General features: G+C 46.9%; 1 protein-coding gene across 1 annotated transcript; it reads right to left on the reverse strand.

Annotated features, from left to right (window-relative positions):
• Window positions 1–755: 755 nt before the first annotated feature.
• Window positions 756–24,238, reverse strand: SVOP (SV2 related protein). Its single transcript, XM_088655735.1, has 16 exons — window positions 23,935–24,238; window positions 21,323–21,483; window positions 20,984–21,069; window positions 19,132–19,230; window positions 16,677–16,748; window positions 15,405–15,529; window positions 14,277–14,340; window positions 11,242–11,367; window positions 10,675–10,803; window positions 9,240–9,313; window positions 8,048–8,124; window positions 7,633–7,740; window positions 6,690–6,801; window positions 5,880–5,961; window positions 4,402–4,491; window positions 756–3,820 (listed from the first exon to the last, which is right to left on the reverse strand). The coding sequence occupies exons 1-16, from the start codon at window positions 23,967–23,969 to the stop codon at window positions 3,629–3,631; spliced, it is 1,632 nt and encodes a 543-aa protein (XP_088511861.1). The 5' UTR covers window positions 23,970–24,238; the 3' UTR covers window positions 756–3,628.
• Window positions 24,239–27,702: the final 3,464 nt, after the last annotated feature.

A 27,702-nucleotide genomic window follows, 5' to 3' on the forward strand; every position in this document is an offset into this window, starting at 1 on the left:
GTTTGGTCCAATTTATCACTAAAGAGCAGGTTTTCTGGGGGGGAAGCAGCAGGGCAAGGGCAAAACAATGGGATCTGTGCCTAGAAAGTGTGGGACACACAGAAAACTGCTTGGATCCCTGCTTTCTAGACACAGGACAAGCCCATGTCTGGATATGCCCCTAAATGTGGTCCTCCTGAAGCAGCATCTTGTTGTGCCTAAACTTAGCTGCCAGGTTGTTCCATCATCTCATGAGGCTACTCTCTCCATCAGGCCAGGACTATCAGCTTAACCTTGGAGTAAAAAATGGAACCTGACAGGGCATCCCCTAGACCTCACCTCTTGGCCAACTCTGCTCCCTCAGGTCATTTTAACTAGAGATGCTGAGAGTTAACCTGGAGTTAACCACAAAGCCCATGGTCTGTGGACACCCCACACTTAATGGGGCAGGAGAAGGAAATGTCCAGTCATTGTTGAGAGGGATGGAAGAAAGATGAACAGCTAGTAAATGAGAGGAAGGGCTACTCCACCAGGCCTTGGGTGGTTTGTGGTCCAAGTCTATCCATGTGTGGGTGACATGAATAGGCTTTTTGAGAATGGTGTGTCCTGAAAACCTAGGGAAGAGAGTTGGTCCTCATTTTGGGCACAGAGCAGCCACAAAAGCTCCCATAAAGCTCACTATTGTAGAAACTATTCATTTAAAATATCCAGTGTGGAATCAAACCATCTAATTTTGCATCATTAACAGAGAAACAAAAAATTGAGTACAACAAGCTCAGTTTTGCAGAAGTCTTATTTTCAACATGAATGCACACCTAGTTTAGAAACTGTACATAATGCAGTAGAGACATTCAAGTGTTCTCCCCACACTCCAAATCGAGGAATCACTGAGCAATACACAAAGACCATTCATCACAGATTATGGAAAGAATCACTTTTCCCCCACAATAGCTTTGCACATCAACAAACTGGACAACCAATAGAACTCTGAACACACAATTAAGTTCAGTTCCAAGTGATATTTTTACATTGGTGATTTTTTATTTTTTAATGGTTTCCAGGAGTTTGTAGGCCTAAAGCATCAATGCCAGATTTTATATAGAGAATCTGTTTTCCAGAAAAGACAACAACACAGATTTCCAAAAGAGTCAAGAGCTTTTACTAAATTAAATCTTGGTTTCAGCTACCCAAGTGAAATCTTATAGATTCAAACTGAACAACCCCCATTTCGATGGCCATCTCTGTTAAACAAAATTTGTGACAGTTGCACAGCAAGTTGCATGTATTCTTTTCCATAGGAACCGAATCACAAGCATACCTAATTCAAAGAAGGTTGGTTTTGTCATACAGATATTTTGAATTCAGCAGCCACCATGATTTCATATGTCCTGCCTGAGGCAGGCAGTTAAAGGGCCACACACTGGCTCTAGGCTACAAAGCTTTTAATGTGTGTTGGGGGGGGGGAACTCTCTCCCAAATGAGAAGCCCCAGATCAAAAGGCCTCTGGGACCAGATGTGGGTCAAGGGCTTGAGGTTGGCAGCAGCAGGGAAAGGGAAAGCTGCACAATGTATTTCCATCCTACAAGTCCTCTTGGACTTTAAAAAAAAAAACTCCATTAGTAGGATTAGAACCACCCACCCGAAACAGACACGGCACAGTTGCACAAATGCAGACCATCTTCATGGATTCTACCTCTTGAAGTCCATCTGATCATAGAATTGTAGAGTTGGAAGGGACCCCGATGTCAGTGGATGTTCCTCGCAATCCTTAACAGCCCTTTTCACATGCAAATAAGCACCTACAAATTCACATGGGATACACTTATCAATGGCTATGGATGACAACTAAATGGAACCACCTTGTCTGGAGGCAGTTTACCTCTGCAACATCAGGCAGGGAGGGGAAACAGCAGGGAGAGCTGTTGCCTTCATGTCCTGCTTCCTAGCAGTTATGGGCTGCCCACTGACAGAAGCAGGATGCTGGGCTGAATGGGCATTTGCCCAATTCAGCAGGGCTCTTATTTGTACCTGCTTCTCCTTACAGGGTAGTTTTATTCAATGTGTTTCCAGCCCTGTTCATTTTGGGACTTTTCTAAATCTTGGAGTATGAATGAATTGGGCCGAGGAACCCATTTATTAGAGAGCAAGGACTCCTACTTTTTTCATAGTTCAAAATTCCAAGACATAAGGGATTAAGCATAGAGGCCAAACTCCATCCCCATCATGCACAGGCTTCTTGACTTTCCATGTCAACCCTTGGATCACTCCAACTGACCAAACAACAGCAGAAACAGCCCCAGCGAAGTGTCACAGGGGCTGGGACCCAACGGAGAGAGCCACAGCATGCATTTCTGAATGCACACACACATACACACCTGGAATCACAATAGCAGGTTCTCACTGGCTTTACTGACAGGGAAATGAACCCCAAGAAAATGAAATTCTGCTTCCTGTTCTGATGGGTGAACGGAAAGATCTGTCTAGTCCAGCGTTCCTTTGTTCCACAGGGGCCAGCCAGATTCCTCTGGGAAGCCCACAAACTTGCCTTGAAGCCAACAGCCTCTCCACTGCTCTTGTTCACCCCAGCTAATTGTTTTGGCATAGACTGCCCCTGAAACTGGAGGTTCTATGAGGTTATCAGGACAAATAGCTTCTTCCATGAATTTGCCAGAAGCCATATAACCCATAAATCAATGAAGTCTTTAAATTAAGGAATGAATTTCCTTTGTGCTGAATCTGCTGCCCCCAGTTTCTTTGGATGATCCTGAGTTCCAATATTATGAGAAAAGCTTTTCACTATTGAATTTATCCAGGCCACCCATAATCTCATAGACCTCTCTCCTGTCCTCCCCTCAAGTTGCCATGTTTCTAAACGAAAAAGCCTCAGATGCTTAAATGTTCCTCTTAGGAACATCCTTTTGGTCCTTCAGCTGCCCCTTTCTGCACTGCCATGAGGTGACCAGGACTGCTTGCGCACAACATCCCATGGCCCTGTTTGCAGACTTCACCTCTAGGGCAAGCAAAGGGGTGGGTTTCTTTGTTTCTTTGTTGTTAGTAGAAGAGCTCTCAGCGCAGCATTTGCAGAAGTTCCCAGCTGCCCTTTAAGACTCAGAACCTCTCTGGCAAAGAGGCTCTCAAAGGCTGGTGGTCGTTTTGATGGGAGTGCAAGGCAAGTGATTAATTCACAAGTGCATGAGACTGATGGAGGGCGGCACTGGGATCTGGGGCACAGATCTGCGAGCCCACTTCCTGGCATCGAGGGCATTTGTGCAGAGCCAATTCCTGTCCATCGATCTGCCTGCTTGGCATGGAGCGATGCACTTGGCGTCAAGAAACTAAGCTTGTTTGTCATCAACCACACGAAGGGGCAGACAGTTTGGCAAAGGCTCCCATTTCTCTTCCTCCCTGGCTGCATCACATTCCTCCCCCGAAACACTCTCCCACACGTTCACTCTCCATATTTAATACCTCTCCTTGCACAAGTGGACAGTGATGGGTGCGAGCGAAAAAAGGTGCCCAGGACACAGGTGGAGCGTTCTTGCTTTTGGACACACACGGCGGTGACAAGACATTCTGCTTCTCGGGTGCCAGAGCTGGAGAGGTGGAAACTCCTTGGACAACCTTGTGGCTGGGCCAGCGTGTCACGTTATCACCCCTGAGACCCAGAGTTTGAGTGTGGGACTCCGCGCCCAAACATCTCCTGCCCCCATTCCCTGTGGGTGGACTCCTGCAGGCCGCGGCCTTTGGTTTCGATGGGCAGCAAGCAAGAAGCGAGAGCAGCCAGGATGCAGCAGCCGCTGTAGACGATCAGCGTCAAATAGACAGAGGACTCCAGCATCACCTGGAAGGTAGGGGGGAGGAAATCAGCAAAGGAAGACACAGAAGGGCCTCTGAGTCAACTCTCAGGGTCAGAGAGTTCTGCAAATACTAGTGGCTTGGGTTCACCATTAAGGGTTGGTGTAGATAGCTGAATGTTAAAGAGCATAAGAAGATGCTTCTGGTTTGGGCCAAGGGCCCATCTGGCCCAGCATCCTCTTCTCACAGGGGCCACCCAAATGCCTGTGAGCATGGATTAATTGGGGGGGCAGGCTTTATGTAAGGGGGGCAGAACCGAGTTATCTGTGACGCAATTGGTCAGTTAGTTAAGTATTCCTATTTATTTACTTGATGGGGGGGCAGCTGCACATAGTATCACAGGTCCCCCTTTAGCACACAGGGACCTGGAGTTCTTAGGAAGAAGGTTCAGGATGCAAAAACAGGCCTAGCAAATGTAGAATTCAATGTCCAAACTCTATGCCTCTGTGTAGCAACAACCCAACTCTCGCTCCCCTCCAGAATCCTCATCCCAGGACCCTAACTAGCAACCCCAGGACATTCTGAAATACCCACCTGGATCAAGGAATGGATTTAACACACTGTTACCTGAGCAATAAATGGTGTGATGAGTGCGCCGACTCTGGCTACCCCGCTACAGGCCCCGAGACCCAGAGCACGAGTGGCCGTGGGGTAAACCTAGGGAGAAATTCATACGCGCATTGGCACATGGGGGTATCTTGCGTTGAGATTCCTGAACTGCAAGGGGGTGGACTAGGTGACCCATGGGGTCTCTTCCAACTCTATGAATCTATGATTCTACATGCCTCACCTCTCTGGATCTCTGAATAGTCACCAGAAAAGTGATAAGGGGCAATTGAGGGAAAGGATGCTTTATGAGGAACGGCTTAGGGAGCTGGGTATGTTTAGCCTGGAGAAGAGAAGGTTAAGGGGTGATATGATAACCATGTTCAAATATATAAAAGGATGTCATATAGAGGAGGGAGAAAGGTTGTTTTCTGCTGCTCCAGAGAAGCGGACACGGAGCAACGGATTCAAACTACAAGAAAGAAAATTCCACCTAAACATTAGGAAGAACTTCCTGACAGTAAGAGCTGTTCGGCAGTGGAATTTGCTGCCAAGGAGTGTGGTGGAGTCTCCTTCTTTGGAGGTCTTTAAGCAGAGGCTTGACAGCCATCTGTCAGGAATGCTTTGATGGCGTTTCCTGCTTGGCAGGGGGTTGGACTGGATGGCCCTTGTGGTCTCTTCCAACTCTATGATTCTATGATTCTATGGTCATATGCAGAAAGCAGCCCCCAAGCAATGGGCCAACACATGCTGCCCTCAAGCATTTGAGATTTGGGGGCAGGGATTCCTCCAGGTCCAAAGCAGAGGTTCATGGCTGGTGCTAATAGCTGAGAAGAATGTGCAGGTCCCACATGCTAATAAAAACACAACAAGAGATCCTGGGAACACCAGACACACACACATCCCATGTTCCACTGGGCAAGCAAGAAAGGTGGCGGTCGCTGCCAACTGAGGAGGTACCATACTTATTGGATCTCATGAATCATAGGATCATAGAATTGTAGAGCTGGAAGGGACCCCAGGGTCATATAGTCCAACCCCCTGCAATGCAGGAATCACAGCTCAAGAATCCCTGACAGATGGTCTCCCAACCTCTCCTTCAAAACCTCCACGGAAGGAGAGTCCACCACCTCCTGAGGTTTCCAACAGCTCTTATTGTCAGAATCTGTAGTGCATTCTGCCTCCCCAACCCTAAAATTACACAGAACTGCAAGGGATTGTTGTGAAAGAGACAGCACAATGAACACAGCAAGCCCTCTGGAGGCAGCAGCACAAGCCTCTCTTTCCCATGTGCTCCATGGAAACGGAGAGATCCCAGAAACCCTGCGTGGGCTTGGTTTCACAGTCTCTGCCTTGCTGTTCCGTGCCAACCACTATGCTCCTTGCCCCCCCCCCCAAGACCTCCTTGCTGCTGATGCTCCTTTGCTCAGGCCTGCCCCAAATCCTGGTCCTGGGCAGCCCCCCCCCCTCGCAGAATAGTTGGCTTCTTACTTTCTTACCTCAGGGGTGTAAACATAGGCAGCTTGAAATCCTCCCGAAATAAAAGCCCTTGCAATGAACAATAACACAGTGAGAACTTTCCTGTAAGGACAGAAGGACAGAGTTTTTGTTTTGAGAAGATGCTGGTACATTTTGACCGGGTGCACTCATTGCACTGCTGTATCATAAGAACATGAATTTATGGCTTTGTTGGGGGGTCAGATTCCCCTAAATTCCCTTTCCCATAATTCCAGTCCCCACCCCCCAGCTACACCATTGCATTTAGGTGCAGGTTGTATATCAGTGTAAATAAAACCCTATACCATGAAGACCCTGCAGTCTCTGCTGTGCCTCATTGTCCCCAAAGGGAACCCAGTCCCTGAAAAGCAGGCCTCCAGCCCCTGAGATCTTGCACCACTTGTGCAGATGGGAGTGGTGTGTAACAATAACAGCCTCCTGCTGGATCAGGCCTAAGGGGGCCTGAGAAGTGGAGGACAGAAGCATCACTAAAGCTACCATTTAAATTCTTTGTACTGGTCTGCAACCTTCCCTTTACCACAAATATTACTCTTTGTGTATCCCCCATGTGGATACCTCTGAAATATTTTGCTCCAGGTTTGCCTGAAAGTTTAGAATTTGCCAATGTGCAGACTGCCTGCTCCTCACACCAGTATGGAGAACCTCCACACAGTTAGGTAAAAGCATTTGTAGCACAACTTCGAGCATGTCCCACCACAGAAGTGCTTTGCAGTGCCTTCCTTTTTGGGGCCGGGGCATTTGCAGGGTTGGGTGGGTTCCCCCCACCCGCTGGTCTGGATCACTTTGCTCACCTTCCAACGCAGAGAAAGAGTAGGAGGCTGCAAAACGCAAAGACAAAGAAGCAGAGGGCCATTGTCTTCTTACGCCCAATCCGATCAATAACCCATAAGGTCACTAGAACACCTGGAGGAGGAGAAGGATGTTACTGATTGAAGCAAGCTTGTGAGTAGCTCTCTGCTCGTCCATGGCGCATGGCCACAGCCTTCATGCCAAGCAGGCAGAGCAGCAGTTATGGAAGCTGTTGCTTTTTTATGTTCACTATTGACTAATGTTAGTTAGTCACTAATGACTAACACAAGCTCTTCTGGGGTAATGGGCTTGTGGATTTGTTTGTTCTGGCTAGCAACTTTTCTGAACTTATTTTCAAAGCCTTCCCTGCTTCTCTGGCTGCTGTGCAGGGCCCAATTCAGATGGGTCATGGAAGCAATTCTGAGGTTGGAGTTTGTGTGTGTGTGTGTGTGTGTGTGTGTGTGCTCTGAACATCAATAGGACTGCTGCACAGGCATGAAATCTAGTGGGTCACTTGCTTGCTTGTTTCTTTCTTTAAAAAATTGGTGTTTCTCCTGCACATGTTCAAGGCGGTTTACAGCAACAGAGAGAGAAAAAGAATTGCTGAGACTTTAACCATAAGAATGAGATACAAATACAGAAACAAAGGAATTTGTCTTATATTGAGTCAGATCATTAGTCCAACTTGCTCAGCGTGGTCGACACCAGCAGTTCCCTAAGTGGGTGATACTGCCCACCCCCTGGGGGTGAGGGTGGGATTTCCTAGGGGAGCAGGAGGAGGCAGGGGTGCTGGAGGCATAAATGGCTTGGAATAGCTGGTGTCACTGGATCAAATTCATCAGTTTTGTTGAATTAATTAAGCTACATAGTTTTAATTAGATTCTGCACAAATGTGCAAGTTTTCCCATTTGGCTAATCAGAGCCTTTTATTTCCCAGCAGTCTACCTGGGAACTCGGAGAGAGTGGTCCACAGCAGGTCGATGTAGTCCTTTTCAGTCAGGTATTCACATGCCAGGTTGCACTTGGCCTTCACTGCTTTTCTCTTGGTGGATACTTAGATGAAGCAAGAGGAGGAGGAGGAGGATGAATATGTGATATTTTAAGAAATCGTTCCAGCCTTCCCCCCCCCCCCGGCCTGCATGCATCCTTGCACCTTTGGGCCTGGCGTGCCCCTGCTGCAGTTTTAAGTTGCGAGGTGAACCACCGAGTTGTGAGTGTCACCTGTGGGATCCCCTCTCCCTATGTATGGCCACTTGACCACTTGGATCAAAGGAGCTGGCACTGTGACAGCGTTTGCAAGAAACTGGTCTTTTAGTCTGACAGCAGCCACCCTCTGGAACTCCCTGCCTGTTGTACTCACAGCTGCAGAGGTCTCCTGCTTGAAAGAGCTCCGTGGTTAGTAAAACTAAGCCGTAATAAGAAAAGGCATTGGAGAACCTGGAGTGAAGAGAAGCAGAGAGAATGTTGCAGGCAGGCAGGCAGGCAGGCAGGTGCATTGAAAAGGAACATGACATGGCCCTGAATCTGGGGTGGGGAAGGGCTGCAGGCTCAGGATCCAACGGGGCAAATGGGGTTGTGCATGTGTGTGCACAATGCAGCTAGATTCGAGCTCACAGTCAGCTGGGGTAGCCAGGGGCAACCTTGGTCCCCATCGTAATTCGCAGTTAGCTTGCCACAGTACAAATCCAATGTCATAAATTCATTCAATAGTCCTCTGAACATAAGAACATAAGCAGAGCCTGCTGGATCAGGCCAATGGCCCATTTAGTCCAGCATCCTGTTCTTGCAGTGGTCAACCAGTTTCCTGTGGGAAAGCAGGGAGCAGAACAGGAGCACAAGAGCCCTCCGCCCTCCTGTGGCTTCCAGAAGCTGCTATGCAGAAGCAAAGCTGCCTCCAGAGGCTTTGGAGGCAGAGCATAGCCATTGTGGCTCAAAGCCATTGATCTGTGAATCTGTCCCATTCCCTTTGCCTCTTGTTTAACACATTGACCATGTTGAAGAAGGAACCTGCAGGTCAGCATCTAGCAAACAGCATGTGCTAAATTCCCTTTTCCTCGGGCTGCATTTTAATGTTTTTGACCAAAAATAGAAAGGGGCCCTGATCTATTTTAATAGAAGCCTTTCTGACTATCGGTCGAATAAAGTATATTGATTGATTGATTGATTGATTTTAATAGAAGCACTTGCAAAAACTGTTGCTCAGTTAAAGAAATATGAATTTAACTGCACAAGTTTTAATCAGCAGAATAAGTGGGGGGGGCACTAATTGTATTGTAGTGCCCCCACGGCAGGTGGCCAGGTGGTGGTACTGCATTTGTCAGATCCAGCGGGGATCGTGGGGCTTGAGAAGCCAATTGAGATCCCACCTGACTCTATAAAGCTGCCAGATCTGTGCCCCAAGGGCACAAACCAAGCCACGGGGCCACCTGACTGATGTGCCAGGTCACCAGATCTCATGTTGAAAGGGGGTTATATACAATAAGTCTAATAAATAAAATAAATAAATCTCAGAGAGGCAGGCTGACCCTGAATCGACTCCATCTTCCTCTTACCATATAAACCAAAGCAGGATCGTTGTCCATCTAAACTGAGGGGTGAAGAGGTCCCTCATCTTCCCTCTGTCTTCCTGTTTGGAAAGAAACATATACAGTACATAGACTAGCTGGCCTGGCCACGCGTTGCTGTGGCTCATCCGTGTGATTCCCCCCACCCTGTGGCAATCCATGACATATCATTCCCCCTCCCCCCACCCCTGGCTCATCCCTGTGATTGGTCCCACCGTGTCCTGACCTATCCCGTCCCCTCCCCCCAACCCCCACCCAGGCGAGTCAGTACCTCCATTCGGCCTAGTCTGTAAAGGCTTCGGCCTAGTATGTAAACAGGAGCTGAGGTGCTGTTGAGAGGGAAGGTTTTATAGGTGCAGTACCAGAGTAGCTGCCGCTAGAGGGCGCTGGTTTGCAACTTGGTTCTTTTCCCAGCATGCATTTTCGTCTGAGTGGTGTGCTTTGAAACACGGGGTTTTTGGGGTTTTGTGTGACATCTGTCTTTGAAAATGGTACGGGGTCACTCTCATATTCACATGCGGCATTGCGTCTAAATTTGAATGCAATCGGTCAAGCGGTTTTGGTGAAAAGTGGATATAGGAAATAGTAGATATAGGAAAGCTTGGTGCTGTCTGAAAACATCGGCCAAGGGGGGGGGCACCATGGATTACTTAGTTTGCCTGGCATTCCTCATTCATCTGATGAGTCCCTGCAGCACTGCAGCAACTTCCCCAATATCAGAAATGTAGCAGCGCCACATTCACACCATACATTTAAAACACTCTGATACCACTTGAAACCAATGTTGCTTCACCCAAGGAATCCTTTATTCCCCTCTCAGAGCTGCAATTCCCAGACTGGTTTAACAACCAGTCCCTCTTCTCAGGGAACTCTGGCAATTGTGGCTCTGGGAGGGGAAGGGGGGGTCTTCTATAACTCTCAGCACCTGTAACAAACTACAGTTCCCATAATTCTTTGCAGGGAGCCGTAACTCTTTGGTATCATAGCCCTTTACGTGCATGGTGTGGATATGGCCCAGTTGAGTACCTGAGAGGGGCCCTTCAGCAGTGGCACCCATAATATGGGGGGGGACCCCACCTCAGGGAGCTCTACCTGCCTCCCCTCTCCTGCTTACAGCAAATACACTTTTATTTTAGCTAGTTTTCATAGGTTATTTTAATATTTTTTACTGATGTTGTACATATTATTTATTGTAAGACAACTCAGACATTTTAATTGAAGTGAGATATAAATCTTGCAGACAAATGAAGAAAATAAATAATCCCAGGTCTGAGACAAGTGATCCGTGCACACTTTTGTTGAAGCTCATTGGATGTTGGGATGGTTGTTTCATAGAATCCTAGAATGGTAGAGTTGGAAGGCACCCCAAGGGTCATCTAGTCCAACCCCCAGGAGTCCTGAGTGCTTGTCTGCCTGCCCTCACCTGCCTGGAGATGATCAGTTTCCCCAGAGGCATCGGAGCTCCGTTCTCAGTCGCTATCCGCTTCAAAGTGGCAAAGGCTTTCTCCTGATTCCCAGATAACACATCGTATCGTGCACTTTCTGGTAACCACTGTAAAGGTATGATAAATTTATTTTATTCATTTCATAAAATTTATATACTGATTGATTGCAAAAAAATACACCTCAAAGTGGTTTACAAAAAAGAACAAAACATGAAATTATCAGTTAAAAACAACAACTATCTAAAACATTAAAAAAATAAACAATAAGCTGAAAGCCTGATTAAAACACTTGTCAATAGTGTATATATCTCGATAGTCTTGCCCCCCCCCCAATGTTTTTAGCAGGTGGCAAAAAGAGTACAGTGAAAGTGTCTGCCTGATGTCAATAGGCAGGGAGTTCCCAAGTGTGTGTTTTGCAACACTAAAATATTGATTTCTTACAAATTGGTGTCCAAAGGAAGGAGACCAACCTAACAGATAGGACTAATCTGAAGCTGTGTCCCCCTCCCTCTCCAAGACTTTGGGAATCCAGTAGGAATACCTACGAAACACAAGATGGCAAAGAGCAGAAGGGGGGCCGCCGAAATGATGAGCAGCCAGCGCCAACCCAGGGTGGGCATCACGAACAACGCCAGGAGAACCTCAAAGACTGTCCCAATGGCCCAGAAGACCTGCCCGGGTGGAAGGACGGAAGCGGGTTTGGAGATGTCAGCCCCATTGCAACAGGTGAATAACAATAAATCTCTGTTCTTGACCCTTGCTGCAACATGCTCTACGATGCCTGAAGAGGCATTTGGAATACTTAGTAAGCTTTCAGCTTTAAGTGATACTGTCATAAGACCTCAAAGACAATATCTTGATATTTATAAATAAAGCATAACCTTTTTAAAAAAATGTTACTACCCCAAGACCAATAATATTAATTTTTATTTTTTACAGGGAATGTGAATGAAATAACCCACATTTGCAGGTATGTTTAATTTTAGCTTTCATTCAATTTTGCAGTTTTTCTCTTCTTACCACCCACCCCAATCTCTACCGAGTGGTGAGAGATTCCATTGCACTTGACGGAGGTTTGCATTTCCTTTGGGAAAAATGAGGCACAGCAGAGGCTGTGGTGTCTTTATGAAATATGGCTTATTTACACATATTTACAGCTGCGTCTGGAGAGGGAGTTCAGAGCATCACATTGCTCCCTACAGTGGCACAGCACTGGATTCAAAGGTAGCCAAAACACCACCTCTGTTTCCTCCACACACATTGTCTGTCTGTTAGCTTCACCCTTCTCCCCACAAAAAACCTTTGCTAAAACACAACCCAAGCCTCATGCAAAAAGGGCATTTTTCTCACTGTAGTGGCATCATGCCCCTGTAACCCTGGCACCTCCCCCTCCCAACAATGATATTGACACTAACACACAGCTGGGAGGGGACCCCCCCCCCCGCCCACTTATCTAAGACTGCATTGTCAGGGTGAGGATTCACCATCCCATTTTCTTCTTTGATGGCACCTCTTTTAGTACCTCTCACTTAATGGAGCCAAATGGTTTCCAGAGAGTGGTAGGGGATGTTTTATCCCATGTTGATGGCCTTTCAGCTGATTCCCTGGTGGCCTACTGGAATGTGGAGTTAACCAGGGCTATTGACTGTTTGGCTCTGAAGCGCCCTCTCCAATTGCATGGAGCCTGGACAGCCCCATGGTTTTCCCCGGAGCTGAGGGCGATGAAACAATTGCTGAGACGGCTAGAGCACAGATGGCAGAAAACTCATTCTGAATCTGACCAGACACAGGTTACAGCTCAACGTTGAGCCTACCAAGTGGCATCGCTATCGGCAAAAAGAACCTTCTTCACCGCCTCTATTGCATCTGCAGAAAACAGCAGCAGGAGACTCTTTCAAGTGGTTTGCAATCTAACGGAACCACCTTCGCCATCGGGAACCGGTAAGGACCCCAAGATCTCCTGCAATGATTTTGCAAAGTTTTTTGCAGATAAAGTTGCTCAGATTCAGAATGAGGTAGACTCCACCATGGGAGCAGGCCCAGGGCGAGAGAGTGCTTGTCTAGTCAAGTTGCATGGGATCAATTCCAATCTGTTACCTCCAAGGATGTGGACAGGCTGCTTGGATGAATGAAACCAACCATCTGTCTTTTTGATCCTTGCCCATCCTGGTTCATAAAAGCAAATGGGAAAGGTCTGGGTGATGGGCTCTGTGAGATGGTGAATGCTTCCCACTGTGAGGGAGCCTTCCCAGACCCGCTGAAAGAGGCAGTCATTAAACCACTTCTTAAAAATATATTTGGACCCGGTTCTTTTGGACTTTGGTTCTTTTAAATCAGAACCAGTGAAGGTAGTGAATGTCCTGTGTGAGCGTCTGGATTCGGTTGAAGGATGGATGGCAGATAACAGATTGAGGTTGAATGCTGACAAGATGTACTGTTTTTGGAGGGGAGAAGGGGTGGGCGGGTGTGGAGGACTCCCTGGCCCTGAATGGGGTAACTGTGCCCCTTTTGGACTCACAGTCATTTTGGACTCACAGCTGTCCATGGAGGCGCAGGTCCATTCTGTGTCCAGGGCAGTTGTTTATCAGCTCCATCTGGTACGCAGGCGGAGACCCTACCTGCCTGCAGACTGTCTCGCCAGAGTGGTGCATGCTCTATTATATCTCGCTTGGATTACTGCAATGCGCTCCACATGGGGCTACCTTTGAAGGTAACCTGGAAACTACAATTAATCCAGAATGCAGCAGCTAGACTGGTGACTGGGAGCGGCCGCCGAGACCACATAACACTAGTCTTGAAAGACCTACATTGGCTCCCAGTACGTTTCCGAGCACAATTCAATGTGTTGGTGCTGACCTTTAAAACTCTAAATGGCCTCAGCCCAGTATACCTGAAGGAGCGTCTCCTCCCCCATTGTTCTGCCCAGACACTGAGGTCCAGCCCCAAGGGCCTTCTGGCAGTTCCCTCCCTGCGAGAAGTGAGGCTACAGGGAACCAGGAAGAGGGCCTTCTTGGTAGTGGCACCCACCCTGTGGAAAATCCTCCCATCAGATGTCAAGGAAATAAACATCTTGACATTGAAGGCAGCTCTGTTTAGGGAAGTTTTTAATGTTTGGTGTTTTATTGTGTTTTTAATATTCTGTTGGAGTGGCTGGGGAAACCCAGCCAGATGGGTGGGGTATTATTATTGTTGTTATTAGTCAATCTCCTGAGGAAGCTGGCTAAATTTATTGATCAAACCCCACATTTACTAATTTCATGAAGTATGGGGCACCCAGGAAACCTTGTCCCCTGCAACTCCATAACACTTTGTTATTGTGTGCTATTTAAATGTATTTCTTGTTTAAACAAATAAATAGATTTTTTAAATCATATTGAAAATATCCCTGACAGTTCACTGAGCTTACTGCGACTGATGGGGCTACAGTCTAAAACATCTGGAAAGTCCCAGTTGTGGGAAGGCTTCGAGCATGAACCACAGCTCACATCTGAACATTCGCCTGGGATGGCCTTGCATTTCAGAGCAGAATGGGAACCCCTTTGCTGCCAACAGTCTCGCGCCTCTTTGTTTTCCCACCTACCTCAATTAACAAAATACATTTTGCTCTAGATTTCATTGGGAGGAATTCTGCATACAGCGTCACCCTGGAGAGAAAGGAAAGAGAGGAGGCAAAGTCACAAGGAACACACAGAGAGAGTGTGCGTTTGGAAATCTGACGGGCTTCCTCCTGAAACTGACACGGGAAGAACTTAATACAAGTTTATTTCCCCTGGCCAAACAACTGACTTACCTACACACCACACCCACAGAAAATATTATATATATAAATTATCTATTTTGGGGAGGCAGATGACTTCTAAATGTGATATAAAAATGTCTTCAATAAATGTAATATGCAAAGGAAAAAATATCACACAAATCCTCAGAAAAAGGAACATATCCCAGGAGCAGAGCTAACATGTTTGAATTAATCAAATGACATTAATAAGATTCCCTTGCTAAGGATCGGTAGGTAGACTTGGGCAAATTCAGTGCTTGGCAGCTGATATAGTGGAGTCCAGAGTCCAAAACTGGTGGTTTCTTCATGGATTTGTGGTTTGGAAATTCATCACTCTGTAATGGTTCTGAAAGCTTTGGTTTGTTTTTGTTCTGGCTCCCCAAAAAACTTGAGAGGTGGGGGTGGGGGCTGGCTTTATTTTCAAGTGGATGATTAAAGACCTGCTTTGAAACAGCCCACCTGTGGGGCAGAGGATCCATGTTCACAGGTCCAATGAATGGGGCGAAGGAAGGTAGGCAAAGTGCTTCTCCTGACCAGAGCAAAGCAGGCATGGAGTCGTTCCAGGGGCACAACTCTTGGGGATGCCTCATCCTCCCAGTTCAGGACCTCATGCCTTATTCATTTTTTTTAAAAAAAAAACATTTTCATCTTTGAATTCTGCCCTTGTCTGGGCCACATTTGCCTTCCCAGAGGCACCTGGATCCACACTGCTGAATGTAAGCAGCTGAAAAGGTTGGGCTTTCCAAAAGGAAGTGCTTTGCAGTTTAGCTGCGCTCCTTTAGATATTTGAAGATGGTCATAATGCTTTGGGGTCGGGAAGATGGAAGGCACTTACTAAATGCAAAAGAAGTTTGGGACATAGTCAGCTCTTCAACTAAAGCACTAAAACCACCAGGAAGGGAGGGGCAAGGAATGGGAATATTGACTTACGACTGAGGGACTCCTCCGATGCCAAAGCCCACCAGCCCCCTCAGCACCAGGATCCAGCTGTAAACGGGTGCAAAGCCGCTAAGAATACCATAGTATAAGGTCCAGAGCACACTGATCTTTAACCCCTGCATTGGATGAAGAAATACAAAATTGAAAGAAAACCACTGCCCTACTCTCTGACAAACTTCTTGCTAACTTCAGAAGCAATTCTCCTTCTCTTACAGGGCCAACCACAAAGTCTGTTTACAGGTAGGTAGCCGTGTTGGTCTGCCGTATTCGAAAAAAAATAATAAAAAAATCCTTCCAGTAGCACCTTAGAGACTTAGTTGGTCTCTAAGGTGCTATTGGAAGGAATTTTTTTATTTTGTTTCCACAAAGTCTGTGTTGTCAATCTCAAGACTGGATTAATGCAACACGCTGTACCTGGGGCTGCCCTTGGGCCATTTCGGAAGCTCCAACTGGTGCAGAATATGCCTATCAGATGGCACATAACATGTGACCCTGTTCTTGAAGTGTCTGCACTGGCTGCCCATCTATTACCAAACCAGGTTCAGTCCCTTGTGTTTCTCTATAAAACCCTGAACAACTTTGGAGCATTGCTGGTTGTTCCCCAAGTTGGTGAGACTCATTTGACAACAATGAGAAATTGAGCATTTAGTGTCATTGGCCCAGCCCTGTGGAACACCCTGCCACTAGAAATTCATCAGGCACCTTCCGTTACAACATGCTGGGGGGAGAAATATATTCCTCCAGGCCTATGCCAGTAATTAAGAATACATCTTGCCACAATAGTTTTCTTTAAAAATTTTTTATGGTTTTTATTGTTTGGTTTTATTTACAACTGTTCTAAACTGCTCTGATTTTTTTAAAGAAAAATTAGTCATATATGGTTATATTTATAAATAAATTAATAAATATCCACTATATCTTACACCGAGGGAAATGAATCTGTGGCCCTCCAGATGTTGTTGGACACCAATTCCCAGCAACCCCTGCCAGTAAGGTGAGGAATCATGGGAGTTGTAGTCCCATGCTCATCATCTGGTAGCCCCAGGTTCCCCTTCCCTGCTGTAACTCAAAAGAAAAGCAGAAAGGTAATGTGGAAGGGAGGAGTGAACTGCATTTAAAGTGAGTCACACTTGGAAAGATTAGTCCCAAGTAGAGGTCGACAGGTACACCACCCGGTTTGAAGCCCCACTGACAGTCAGTTTGGTGGCAGCATCTACAGTACTTCTACCTGGCAAATACTTCAAGGGAAGGCCAGAGACTCACTGTTTTTCTGCCATACTGGTCTGAAATGTTTCCCCAGAGTGTGGAACTGAACATCATTCCCATGAACACCACCTGCATCAAGTGAAAGAAAGGATATTCGTTATTCACAGACTGAGCTGGGATCGTTCTGAGAGAACCATCTAGAAAAGAAAGCGAAGAAGAAGAAGAAAACATTCTTAGCCCAAGTTTGGCAAGATCTCAGAACTAGAATTTGGCACACAAACATCTGGATTTTGAGCCACAACTTGACATAATGTCCTATTTTTGGATGATCCCACAGCGTATGGGAGATCTGTTATGATGGCTGACAGATAGCATCTTAGAGGCTGGCAGTAAAACAGCAATATTGTGAGGAGTGAGAGACAGATATATCCACCCTAAATTCCTAATATCAATCTTTCCATTTTTAGGGGAGAAGGGTGTGGGAAATCTGAACTCAGATGCTTTGGCCTGCTAACATTGAAGCTAGATTGGGGAGGGTTGTGTACAGATTTTTCTTATACAGTGGTACCTCGGTTTATGAACACAATTGGTTCTGGAAGTCTGTTCATAAACTGAAGCGTTCATAAACTGAAGCGAACTTTCCCATTGAAAGTAATGGAAAGTGGATTAATCTGTTCCAGGGGTACTTAAACTGAAGCGTTCATAAACTGAAGCGAACTTTCCCATTGAAAGTAATGGAAAGTGGATTAATCCGTTCCAGATGGGTCCGCAGAGTACTTAAACTGAAGCGTTCATAAACTGAAGCATGGGTGTAATTGGTTCCAGAAGTCTGTTCATAAACTGAAGCGTTCATAAACTGAAGCGAACTTTCCCATTGAAAGTAATGGAAAATGAATTAATCCGTTCCAGATGGGTCCGCAGCGTTCATAAACCGAAAATTCATAAACCGAGGTGTTCATAAACCGAGGTTCCACTGTAATCATCTGCTAACTGCATGGTGGATTCAGTTTTTTCCCAGTCACACCTGGTTTGCCAGCTGTGGCCATTCCAGGACAGAGAGAGCCTTCCCAGAGTGATCCACACACTCCTGGACTACAGCAATGCACTCTGTGCCCACGGAGCTGGTTCAGAAGTTGCACCTCTCCTGGGTGGCCTTTTTGGGGGGAAATGAACCACCAACCCTGAAAGCATGGGACCGGCTGTGGAACCTGCTTCAAGGCACTTAAACCGAGGTTGAATGGCCACCTGTTGGGGATTCTTTGGCTGTGTTTCCTGCCTTGGACTTGACGATCCAACTCTACAACCCTATGAGTTTGTGGACTTACAAAGCACAGCAAGGCTTCTCCTGCACAGACCGGCCTGTTTATGAAGGCTCTCTCAGCCAAGTCTTCTTTAGCTGAGGCCAGGAGGAGGGAGAGGCTTTCAACTTTGGAAGCCCCTGTGCGTTGAGATTACAGCTGGTGCCTGCCCTGAAAACCTTTTGACACCAGCTGAAGGCCCAGTTATTTGCCAGCCTTTGGGTGGATGGTTTGGGTCATGTTTGAGGTTTCTTTTAGTTGGCTGGTTGTAACCATCTGCCTTGTTTTTCATATCTGAATGGCAAGGTATCTAGTTTTGTTTTAATTTGTAACACACCCAGTAATGGAATTTGCTATGAAAAGTGAGTTAAAGATTTTTTTAAAAAATGGCTCCATTGTGGTCATGTCCACACCATATATTTAAAACACTTTTTAAGACACATGGCTTTCTCCAAAGAATCCTGGGGACTGTACTTTACCCCTCACAAAGCTGCCATTCCCAGCACCATTATTACTGTTACTATTATTGTGAAATGCATTATCCACCCTTCACTGGAAGGTCTCAGGGCAGATTACAGAAACATAAAATACAGCATTAAAACAAATTACAATCACAACTAGAGTAGGTCCTAAAATATATAGATATCTCAATGGTCAAAGAGCCAGGGTGACAAACTACAATTCCCATGATGCTTTGTGGGAAGCAGTGTGCTTTAAATGTGGTTTAAATATATGGTGTGGATGTGACTTGTGTCTTCAGGAAACATCAGCACAACCCTACACTGGAATATGGTGGACAATAAATCTACCAATCATGTCCAACTTATTGTAGATTTATCTCCAGAGAAATTAAAGCTAAGGGAGTTTGCCTCACAGCAAAAACAGTGTGTAGCCTCAACGGACACCTTTAACCAAGCCCCATATTCCTGCAATTCAATGGGTAGTGAAAAGGTTGCCCAAAGGAATAATAACCCCCACCAATAAGCAAGGCTAGAGTTTAGAGCTGAAATCCGGTGAATGTGAAGCAAGCCACAGTGCGAGGGACTGTAACACACAGGTGTCTTTGTGGGAGAAAGAGATTCCTTCAACACTCTTGGGTGTTCCGCAAACTGGTGAGCTTGCTGGACAGAAAGAGGTTTTTGACTCTTTGGACAACCCACAGTTAACGAGTGGAAAACCTTACAGAATAAAGGAGCTGTCTGGTATTTTCCTACCGAGGTTAGCAATGCAACCTGCCAGGTGGGTAATCGCCACTCACAGTGAAGCTGAGGTGCAAGGATGCTCAGAATCATCATTTCCATGGCATCAGCCATCTAGAAGGAAGGTGAGAAGGAAGAAGGCATCAGTTAGAGTGCCAGCTGCCCTGACCATTCACCAGATTTCTCTTCGCCTTCATATGTATATCCTATATAATAAAGTCATAGAATCATAGAGTTGGAAGAGACCACAAGGGCCATCCAGTCCAACCCCCCTGCCAAGCAGGAAACACCATCAAAGCATTCTTGACATATGGCTGTCAAGCCTCTGCTTAAAGACCTCCAAAGAAGGAGACTCCACCACACTCCTTGGCAGCAAATTCCACTGCCAAACAGCTCTTACTGTCAGGAAGTTCTTCCTAATGTTTAGGTGGAATCTTCTTTCTTGTAGTCCCTGTGTCTCTGCGTCCAGTTTTCCCATGTGTCCCTGGGTTACTGCGCATGTGCCCCAGGGACACAGGGATTGGACGGAGAGACAACTGCCAACCGTCGCTCCACCAATCGCCGCATGGCGCTTCCTCGGCGAACGCAAGCAGGCAGACAGCCCGCCTGCTTGCCTTCCCCAAGGAAGCCGAAGCGGCAGCGGGTGCCTAGGGAAGCTGGCTTTGGCTTGGCGGTGGTGGGAAGAAGGGGAGGAATTCCTCCCCCTTTTCCCACCGCCGCCAAGCCAGTCCCCGAGCTGAAGTGTGGCGCGGCGGGGGCTTTTCGCCGTTTGCCTTCCCCGAGCTAAGGGGGAGGCAAACAGCGAAAAGGCCCCCCACCGCGCCGCAATTCGGCTCCGTCCCCCGCGCGCTTTGGCTTGGGGAAGCAGGCAGGGAGACAGCAACAGCCCGGGAAGCTGCGGGCTGTTGCCGTCTTCCTGCCTGCTTCCCTGAGCCGTAGCGCATCGGGGTACAGAGCCGAAGATTGGCGGGCGCTGTTTGCCGGGGTTGACAAGCCCCGGCAAGCATCGCCCGCCGATCTTCATGTGACAGGCGGTGGGGAATGCAGGCAGGCAAGAGAACAAGCGCCTGCCTGCCTGCCTGCCTTCCCCGCCGCAAGTCCCCCGGTGCTCCCTGCAGCGCTGCTGGGTGCCAACCCGGCAGGCCGCTTCCTTGATCTGGCGGCCTGCCAGGTCGGCGCTGATCAGCGCTGCGCGGAGCACCGGATCAAGGAGCCGGTCTGCAGAGTCAGCGCCCAGCAATGCCGCACGGAGCATCGCCTCCTCAATCCAGCACAGCGTTGCTGGGTGCTGACTCTGCAGACCGGCTCCTCGATCCGTTGCTCCGCGCAGCGCTCACATATGTTCTAGCGCCCGTTTATTTAACGGGCTGAACACACTAGTATATATATAATTGATTTGTTAGCAGCCACAACAAAGTGCAAACGTAGCACAAGGAAAGCAAATAAAGAATCAACCATGGACATCATAAAGCCTCACAGCCTGGAGGGATAACAGTACAAAAGACACAGCCCAGCCCAAAGCGATAATAAGGTGTTAACTCATAAAAAGATCCCCTTTGCAAATAATAAAAACATGTAGAAATAAAAGTATTATCCACTTGTAAGTTCCATCATTATTGAGAATAAAGGTTCTGTATGGTCTTAAATGAACCAGGCAACTGCATGTAATGGTGGCTTTGAGCAACCGTGTGCCTCAACAGTTGCCTAAAATCAAGCCATATATCACAAAGCCAGTCTCTTCTGGCTCAATGCCTCCCATCGTCCAGGCCAGGGAAGCTGAGGAAAATCAATCGTTGCAGTTTGTGGGCCAACCATTCCCTGTCCTTGGCTTCCCTTGGCTTTGCTATTTCTAGCAACCTCTACTTGCCCATGCTAAGCCTGTCAGGATGGAGAGTTTCCACTGGAACCTGCCAAATCCGATGGCTTCCACCGCATCTTCCACCATAAACGTATCTAGAACAACAAAACAATATAATAGTACAATGTAATTATAGCTTAAAAAAAAAAGCAATACCCACTAAAAGACAAAAGGGGAGTCCTTGGGCAAGAAACCACAATCCATTTGAAAGAGACAAAAAATGTTTACAGTGTTAAAGCGAAGTTATGAAAGGCTATGAAATGTTTTGGGGTATTTAATTTTTGTCACAATGCATATTAACATTTTGCTCCTTCCTCAGGGGTGGGAGCAGATGTCCACACAACTCACCATCAGTTGGGTTTGCAAACTCCTTTGGCACCATCCCTCCATCTTCCAGTTCCACGGCCTCTAACTGCGTCTGGACACCCTCAATTTGGACTTCATGCTCTCCTGAAATGGCATCTTCATCTGACCGTGAACTTTCCCCTGTGCGATGGAACTTGACAACCCTAGTGGTGTGGGAACCATAATAAATGCATGGCATGGATGTACAGAAGAAACAGGTGCGCATCACGTAAGTGCTTTCCCTCAAGGGTGAGGACCCTGTGGTCCTAGTATAAGACTAGTTCAAATATGTGCTGGGAATGTAAAGAAAAAGAGAGCACCTTTTATCATATGTGGTGGACCTGTAAGGCGATCAAAGCATATTGGGAAATGATATACAATGAGTTTGTAAATAACCTTTGTTAAAAAAAAACCAGACGCCTTTTTATTAGGAATTTTAGGTGCAGAGATACAAAGGACTTCAAAAGACTGCTCATGTATGCGATGACGACAGCCCAGATGCTCTTAGCCCAAAGATGGAAGGGGGACAAAACACCTACAAAGAGAAGAGTGGACAACAAAATTGATGGACTATGCTGAGATGGCTAAAATGACTGGAAAAATCAGGAACCAGGATGATTATATTTTTTAATTTTACTTGAGAGAACACTGTAAACAGCTAAAAACATTAGCAGGACTGAAATAACACTTGCAATGTAAAAAGAACCAGGGATATAAATAGAGTTTTAAGGATAAATAGAGGAGACTATGATATGCAGTGGAAATGGTTATTAGCGAACTCCACTTTTTGATTCTATTTTATGTGTGAATGTAAAATTAAATTGTAAAACCAATAAAAATTATTATAAAGGTTAAAAAAAACAAAGCTGCTTACAACAATGGAAAACTACAAGTCTTAATAAATAAATAAATAAATAAATAAATAATAAAGCAACCAAGAATAAAAACTGATGCACATAAATAAAAACAGACTCAGAATTCCCAGGTCATCGTGATATTCCAGCCTCCATCCAGCAAGCTGAGCAAAAAGGTTACACAGGGAAGGCAAATAAAAAGGAATGAGGCTTTAAGTCCTTCCGAAGATGCCTGAAGTGCTGCTGCCCACCACAGCACTGTGAGGAGGAAGGGAGGTCCAAAGATGTGGAGCTACCACATAAAAGACTCTATCTCTCTGTCTCTCACAGTTGCCCAGCACACAACTAAAATTGAGAATTACCCCTGCAAAGAAATACAACACTGTATCAATATTACCCAGAGTGCAATGAGGGGAGGGGCATGGCTCAATGGCAGAGCACATGTTTTGCATGCAGAAGGTCCCAGGTTCAATCCCTGACATTTCCTGCCCTGAAACCCTGGAGAGTGGCTGGCAGTCAGTGTTCCACTGGTCTGACTCAGTGGAAGGCCTGTGTTCCTAATTAGTAGTGTTGCTTTGGAAAAGAGAATGTCCTTGGTCAACATATCCAGAAACTGGAGAGGATGATAGTGCATTCCATCTACTATTGGCATTCACCCTTTATCCATTCATATTTTATCCACAAGTACTCCATAAGCATTGTAGTCCATGATGCAAGAAGCTGGCTAACTGTTCTTTGTCAGACAATCGGATGTTTTTAGCAACACCATGTCTTTGTGGCTTCTGCTAATGTAGCCGAGTGGGGAACTGAGGATTTGGAGGGGTAGTCATTTGCTTTAAATGTGTGTTGCATGTGCTTTAAATGTAAGGTGTGGATCTGCTCTTCAGCCCCACTGAATTCATTGAACAGGACTTGGAGTAGACATGGTTCAGATTGCACAGTTACTGATCTTTGCCTTGAAGTGTGGGAGGGAGGTCTTGATTCCTGAAATATTTCTGTAGTGCTCTTGTGTGCACTACAGAACCGCAGGCCCACAAAATGGAGCTAATTATGCCACCGCTTGAAAGATACTTAAAAGAAGTCTTCACCGACTGCCAAGGAAGAAATCTTATTTGCTCTCACAAGCTGTGCCTGGACTGCAAAAAAGAATAATCTTCCCTCCCCCCACAAAAACAGAGCCAGACAGTCACAGAGAAGCAAAAGGCAGTGAAACCCTAACCCCTGCATTTGTGTGGGTGTTCCTGCTGTCTGCACATATCCAAGGAGTGAGCACCCTCCCCACACACCCACACACCCTGTGCGGCAATCCAAAGCACCTCTTCTCCAAGCCTCAGAATGTCCAACTCCAGACCTGGTGGGCCCCTGTACAAAGCTCTGTTTTCAGAGGAGGGAAGATCCTCTCCCCATTCCAGAAGGAGGCATCATGTTAGAAGGAAAAGCCGGTGGGGAGATGTCTAGTTGCAAGAGCATTGGTTAGGTTGGGTGGTTCCTTCTGAAATCTTAAAAATACTCTCCTGGCTTTGATTTAAAAGGTGTGACAGTCATTCATAAAGCGAGGCTCTTGCGTAGGCAAGCAAGGAAAATTGCTGGCTTCCCTGAGACCTTGAGGCCAATGGCCCCCTTTGGAAAGAGAAGCCTCGCTGCAGGGAGGGAGCTGGGGGTGGGGGGCTTACGATTCTCCTGAAGGTCCTGGGCTTATTCTTCCCGCCCCTCCCTCTTCCCAGCAGGGCTCTAGCCCCTCTCCCTCCCCCGGCTACTCACGGCAGCTGCCTTAGCTGGAACGAATCTTCCTCCATTGCAAAGGTAGGGCTGGAGAACCCTCGCTCATTTCTCTTACATGGTGGGAGGAAGGAGAGGCGCGAGGATTTCAGGAGGTCTCCGTGCTGGACAGCTCCCGTTTCCGCAAGCCGATCTGTGCTAGGGAGACCCGGGAGAAGGCCGAAGAGGGGAGGAGGGGAAAAGGAGGAGAAAGGGGAGGAGAAGAAAAAGAGGAGGAGGAAAAAGAGGAGGAAATTCAAAGAGCAGAGAACTACAGGAGCAGCGAACTCCCTCTGTCTGACCACAGGAATCTGCCAGTTCCCTTCCCATTTATCTTTACCGGTAGCTACCCGCTCCCTAAGCTCCAAGGTGCGATACCAATTTTTGCTAGGAGACTGGTAAGAACATCAGAAGAGGCAGCTGCTGGATCATGCTAATAGCCCATCTAGCCCCGCATCCTGTTCTCACACTGGCCAACCCAATGCCCTAGTGGGAAACCCACAAGCAAAAGCCCTCTCCCCTCTTGTGGTTTCCAGCAATTGGTATTCAGACGCGTTGCTGCCTTTGAAGGTGGTGGCAGAGCAGAGCCCTTGTGCCTGGTAGCTATTGAGAGCCTTCTCCTTCATGAATTTGTCTGGTCGCCTTAAAGCCACCCAGGCTGGTGGCCACCACTGCCTCCTGTGGAAGTGGGTCCCATAGTTTAACTATGTGTTGTGTGAAGAAGGATTTCCTTTTATCTTCCAAGGTTCAGCTTCACTAGATGTCTGTGAGTTCCCGTGTGAAGAGAGAGGGAGAAGATGGGAAGACCATTGGTCCCTCTGACTCTGTCTACACTGACCAGCACCAGCTCTCTAGGGCTTCAGGGAGGAGCCTTTCCCGGCCCTGAAGATGCCAGGACTTAAATGTGGAACTTCTGCATGTAAAGCAGGTGTTCTGCTCTGAGCTGTGGTCCTTCCCCTTAAGAATAAGGTAAGAGTCCAGCCCTTGTTGCTCCAGGGCTGGTTTAACTGGGAACCCTCAGCAGTGGTCCACCTTGCTCAATACTGTCTACAGTGAACTGGTGGCAGCCCTCCAAGGTTTGAGGCAGGACTCCTTCCCAGCCCTACCTGGAGGTGCCATCTGGGACTGGGACTTTTTCATGGGGAAAGTGGCTGCTTTGTCACTGTGCTCAGCCTGCAAGGCTCAGATAGTGGGGAAAATGCTGATGGAGAAGAAATCAGAGTTTTCTCTTTGGGGCTCAGGTCTACTTCGTTTCATGAAGTTATATCCAGTGAAGTCGGCCCTTTTGTCCTTGAAAGCTTCTGCCGCCATAAATGTGTCAAGTCTTTCTAAAAGTACCATAAAAAGTTAAAATAAAAAATGCCCCACCCATGAGATAGGCTTACTGTGGCAGTCCAGAGATGAGCAGAGTGGTTGTGGAAGGAGTCTTTGTGAGGTGCATGAAAGTCCAATACTTGGGCATCTTTAAAAATGGTCAGGTAGGAAGTGTGGAAGGTCCCTGCCTAAGTTCATGGAGAGCTGCTGTCAAAGTAGACAAGACTGGGTGAGATGGACATATAGCATGACCTGGTATCTAAGGCAGCTGCCTATGTTACCCCTTTCCATTGACAAAAATTAGGATCAGAATACCAGGCACCTTACAAGGTGGCTAGATGAGCCCTTCCATGAGGCTGCAGAATAGAGGGAGGGAAGGGAAACGGGGCTGTTCTGTTCTGTGCCTCAATTAATACACAGCAGCAACCATCCCATCAGACTATCTGAACAGTTTCCATCCCAGCTGGTTATTATAACAACCTGTAACTTGGCCCTGAGTTTACTTCTGTTTTTATCTCCTCCCTCCTCGTCCCTTTTTCCTTTGCGCTGAGACAGTCCTTTTCTGTTTATATTGATAAGCAAACCAATCTAGGAGCAGTGGCAAAGCTGCATGCTCCGCTACCGGGGGGGGGGGGCAGAGAGCAGGCAGGGGCGTGGCACCCTGCGTGTGGGTGTGGCACCCAGTGTGCAGGGGGGCACAGTGCGTGTCCAGGGGGGCGTTGTGATGGTACCCTACTGGAATAGTGGTACCGGGGCGGTCTGCTCCCTCTGCACCCCCGTTCTTCCGCCAGTGTCTGGGAGTCTTTTTAGCTGCTACAATGTTAAGATAACATACTGTAAGTATTGCTGGGATAATGCAAACATGACAGATCTTGTCCATTCCAAATCCCCTCAGAAATTGCAGGGAACAAAAGGTATTTTCAGGGTGGTGGGGAGTTCATCCGTTTCTGGTGGTGAAGCTACCTTAGGCTGCTGGGGTGAAAATAGGTGTAAAGACCAGCAGAGAGTGAAAGAGAAGCCAACAGAAGGAGGCAGCAGGAACCTTGTATATAAAAGAAATAGGCAACACACTTTATGGAGTGTTTTGAGAGGGCAAGAGCTGCTAGTGACTAAAGGCCTTGAATGATATGCATTTTCTCCAACCCTCTGAGAACTAATTACTGGTTGGCTGGATGGCTCTTTCAAAACAGCTTTCTGGCATTTGTGTTGTTCTGGCTGAACTTCACTTGCTTTGTGGAAGAGTGTCTGCTGAACAGGTGTTTGAGAGCTTATGAGCAGCTGGATTGGGGGGGGCAGGGTGTGGGAGAGAACCCACCGAGGCAGTGGGAGTGCAGCTAGGTAATCTTAGATCCTGGGCCCCTTTAGAAAGGCATGCACATTGCTGCAGTTGTGAAGCACACAATTATAATTTGTCTTCTCCCCATCTACGCTTCACAGCTGCTGCTACATTCCTGATACTTTAGAGCAAACAAACACAGTTTTCGAATGCTGATGGAAAAGGAAATACTTTGAGCATGTGGTGTGTGTGCATGAGCAGGAGGAATTGGAGTTGCACAAGAAAGGTCTGTGTTAGTGAGTCTGTTATGGCTGTTGCATAGTTGCTGGCACCTGTCTGTCTTAGACTTCACTCCAGGGGTGAAGTCAAACCACTGCGTCAGCAGCACCCAAGTGACCTCCCTGGGGCATAAACCTGAGCAGTGTGGATGGAGAACTTGGGCTGCCCAGGTGACCAGATTCCCCCCTCCACCTCTCTGCCTTGCTGATGTGGTCCAAAGGAAAGCAGAGCCAGACATTTGGCACCAAGCTGGCTGCAGAAGTTGCCAGAAGGAGGTATACCAGGCGCCATCCAACTGCCTTAGGGACTCCACTCCTGATTTGTGTAGTTTACTCTTTAGCCTTTTCTTCTCCCACAAGGTAGTGGAGGTTTAGGATCAGTTTTCCTTCTCCTTGATGAGCTCCCTTCCCAGGTTGATGGGCCCATCTGCCCCTCACTTCTCTCTACAGTACGTGCAGAAACCACCTTCTTGACAATTGAACCAACTCTTGGTCTCATCTGCTCAATCCACCAGAGGCTGTCTTCACATGCAGGGGTTTTCTCTAACACACAGAGGGTTTTAGTTACAGGTAGGTAGCCGTGTTGGTCTAAGTCGAAACAAAATAAAAAAATTCCTTCAGTAGCACCTTAAAGACCAACTAAGTTTGTCATAGGTATGAGCTTTCATGTACATGCACACTTCTTCAGATACAGATACTTCTGTTTCAGTGTATCTGAAGAAGTGTGCATGCACACGAAAGCTCATACCAATGACAAACTTAGTTGGTCTCTAAGGTGCTACTGGAAGGATTTTTTTTAATTTTTTTTTACTACATCAGACCAACACGGCTACCTACCTGTAACTTTTAATACTCATTTGAATACTAATAATTATTGAAGTATGCCAGCTTAAAAAAATTCAA

Source organism: Zootoca vivipara, chromosome 12 (genome assembly GCF_965207765.1).
Source record: "Zootoca vivipara chromosome 12, rZooViv2.hap1.1, whole genome shotgun sequence".
Taxonomy (NCBI): domain Eukaryota; kingdom Metazoa; phylum Chordata; class Lepidosauria; order Squamata; family Lacertidae; genus Zootoca; species Zootoca vivipara.

Bases quoted from the DNA above. Each gene is read 5' to 3' on its own strand.
- SVOP (XM_088655735.1), bottom strand. From the start codon at position 23,969: ATGGAGGAAGATTCGTTCCAGCTAAGGCAGCTGCC. The intron at 15,530-16,676 runs GTGAGTCTCTGG...CATCCAATGCAG, and splicing joins ACCAGTATGGCAGAAAAACA to GGGTTAAAGATCAGTGTGCT. The intron at 10,804-11,241 runs GTAGGTATTCCT...ATACCTTTACAG, and splicing joins TCTTTGCCATCTTGTGTTTC to TGGTTACCAGAAAGTGCACG.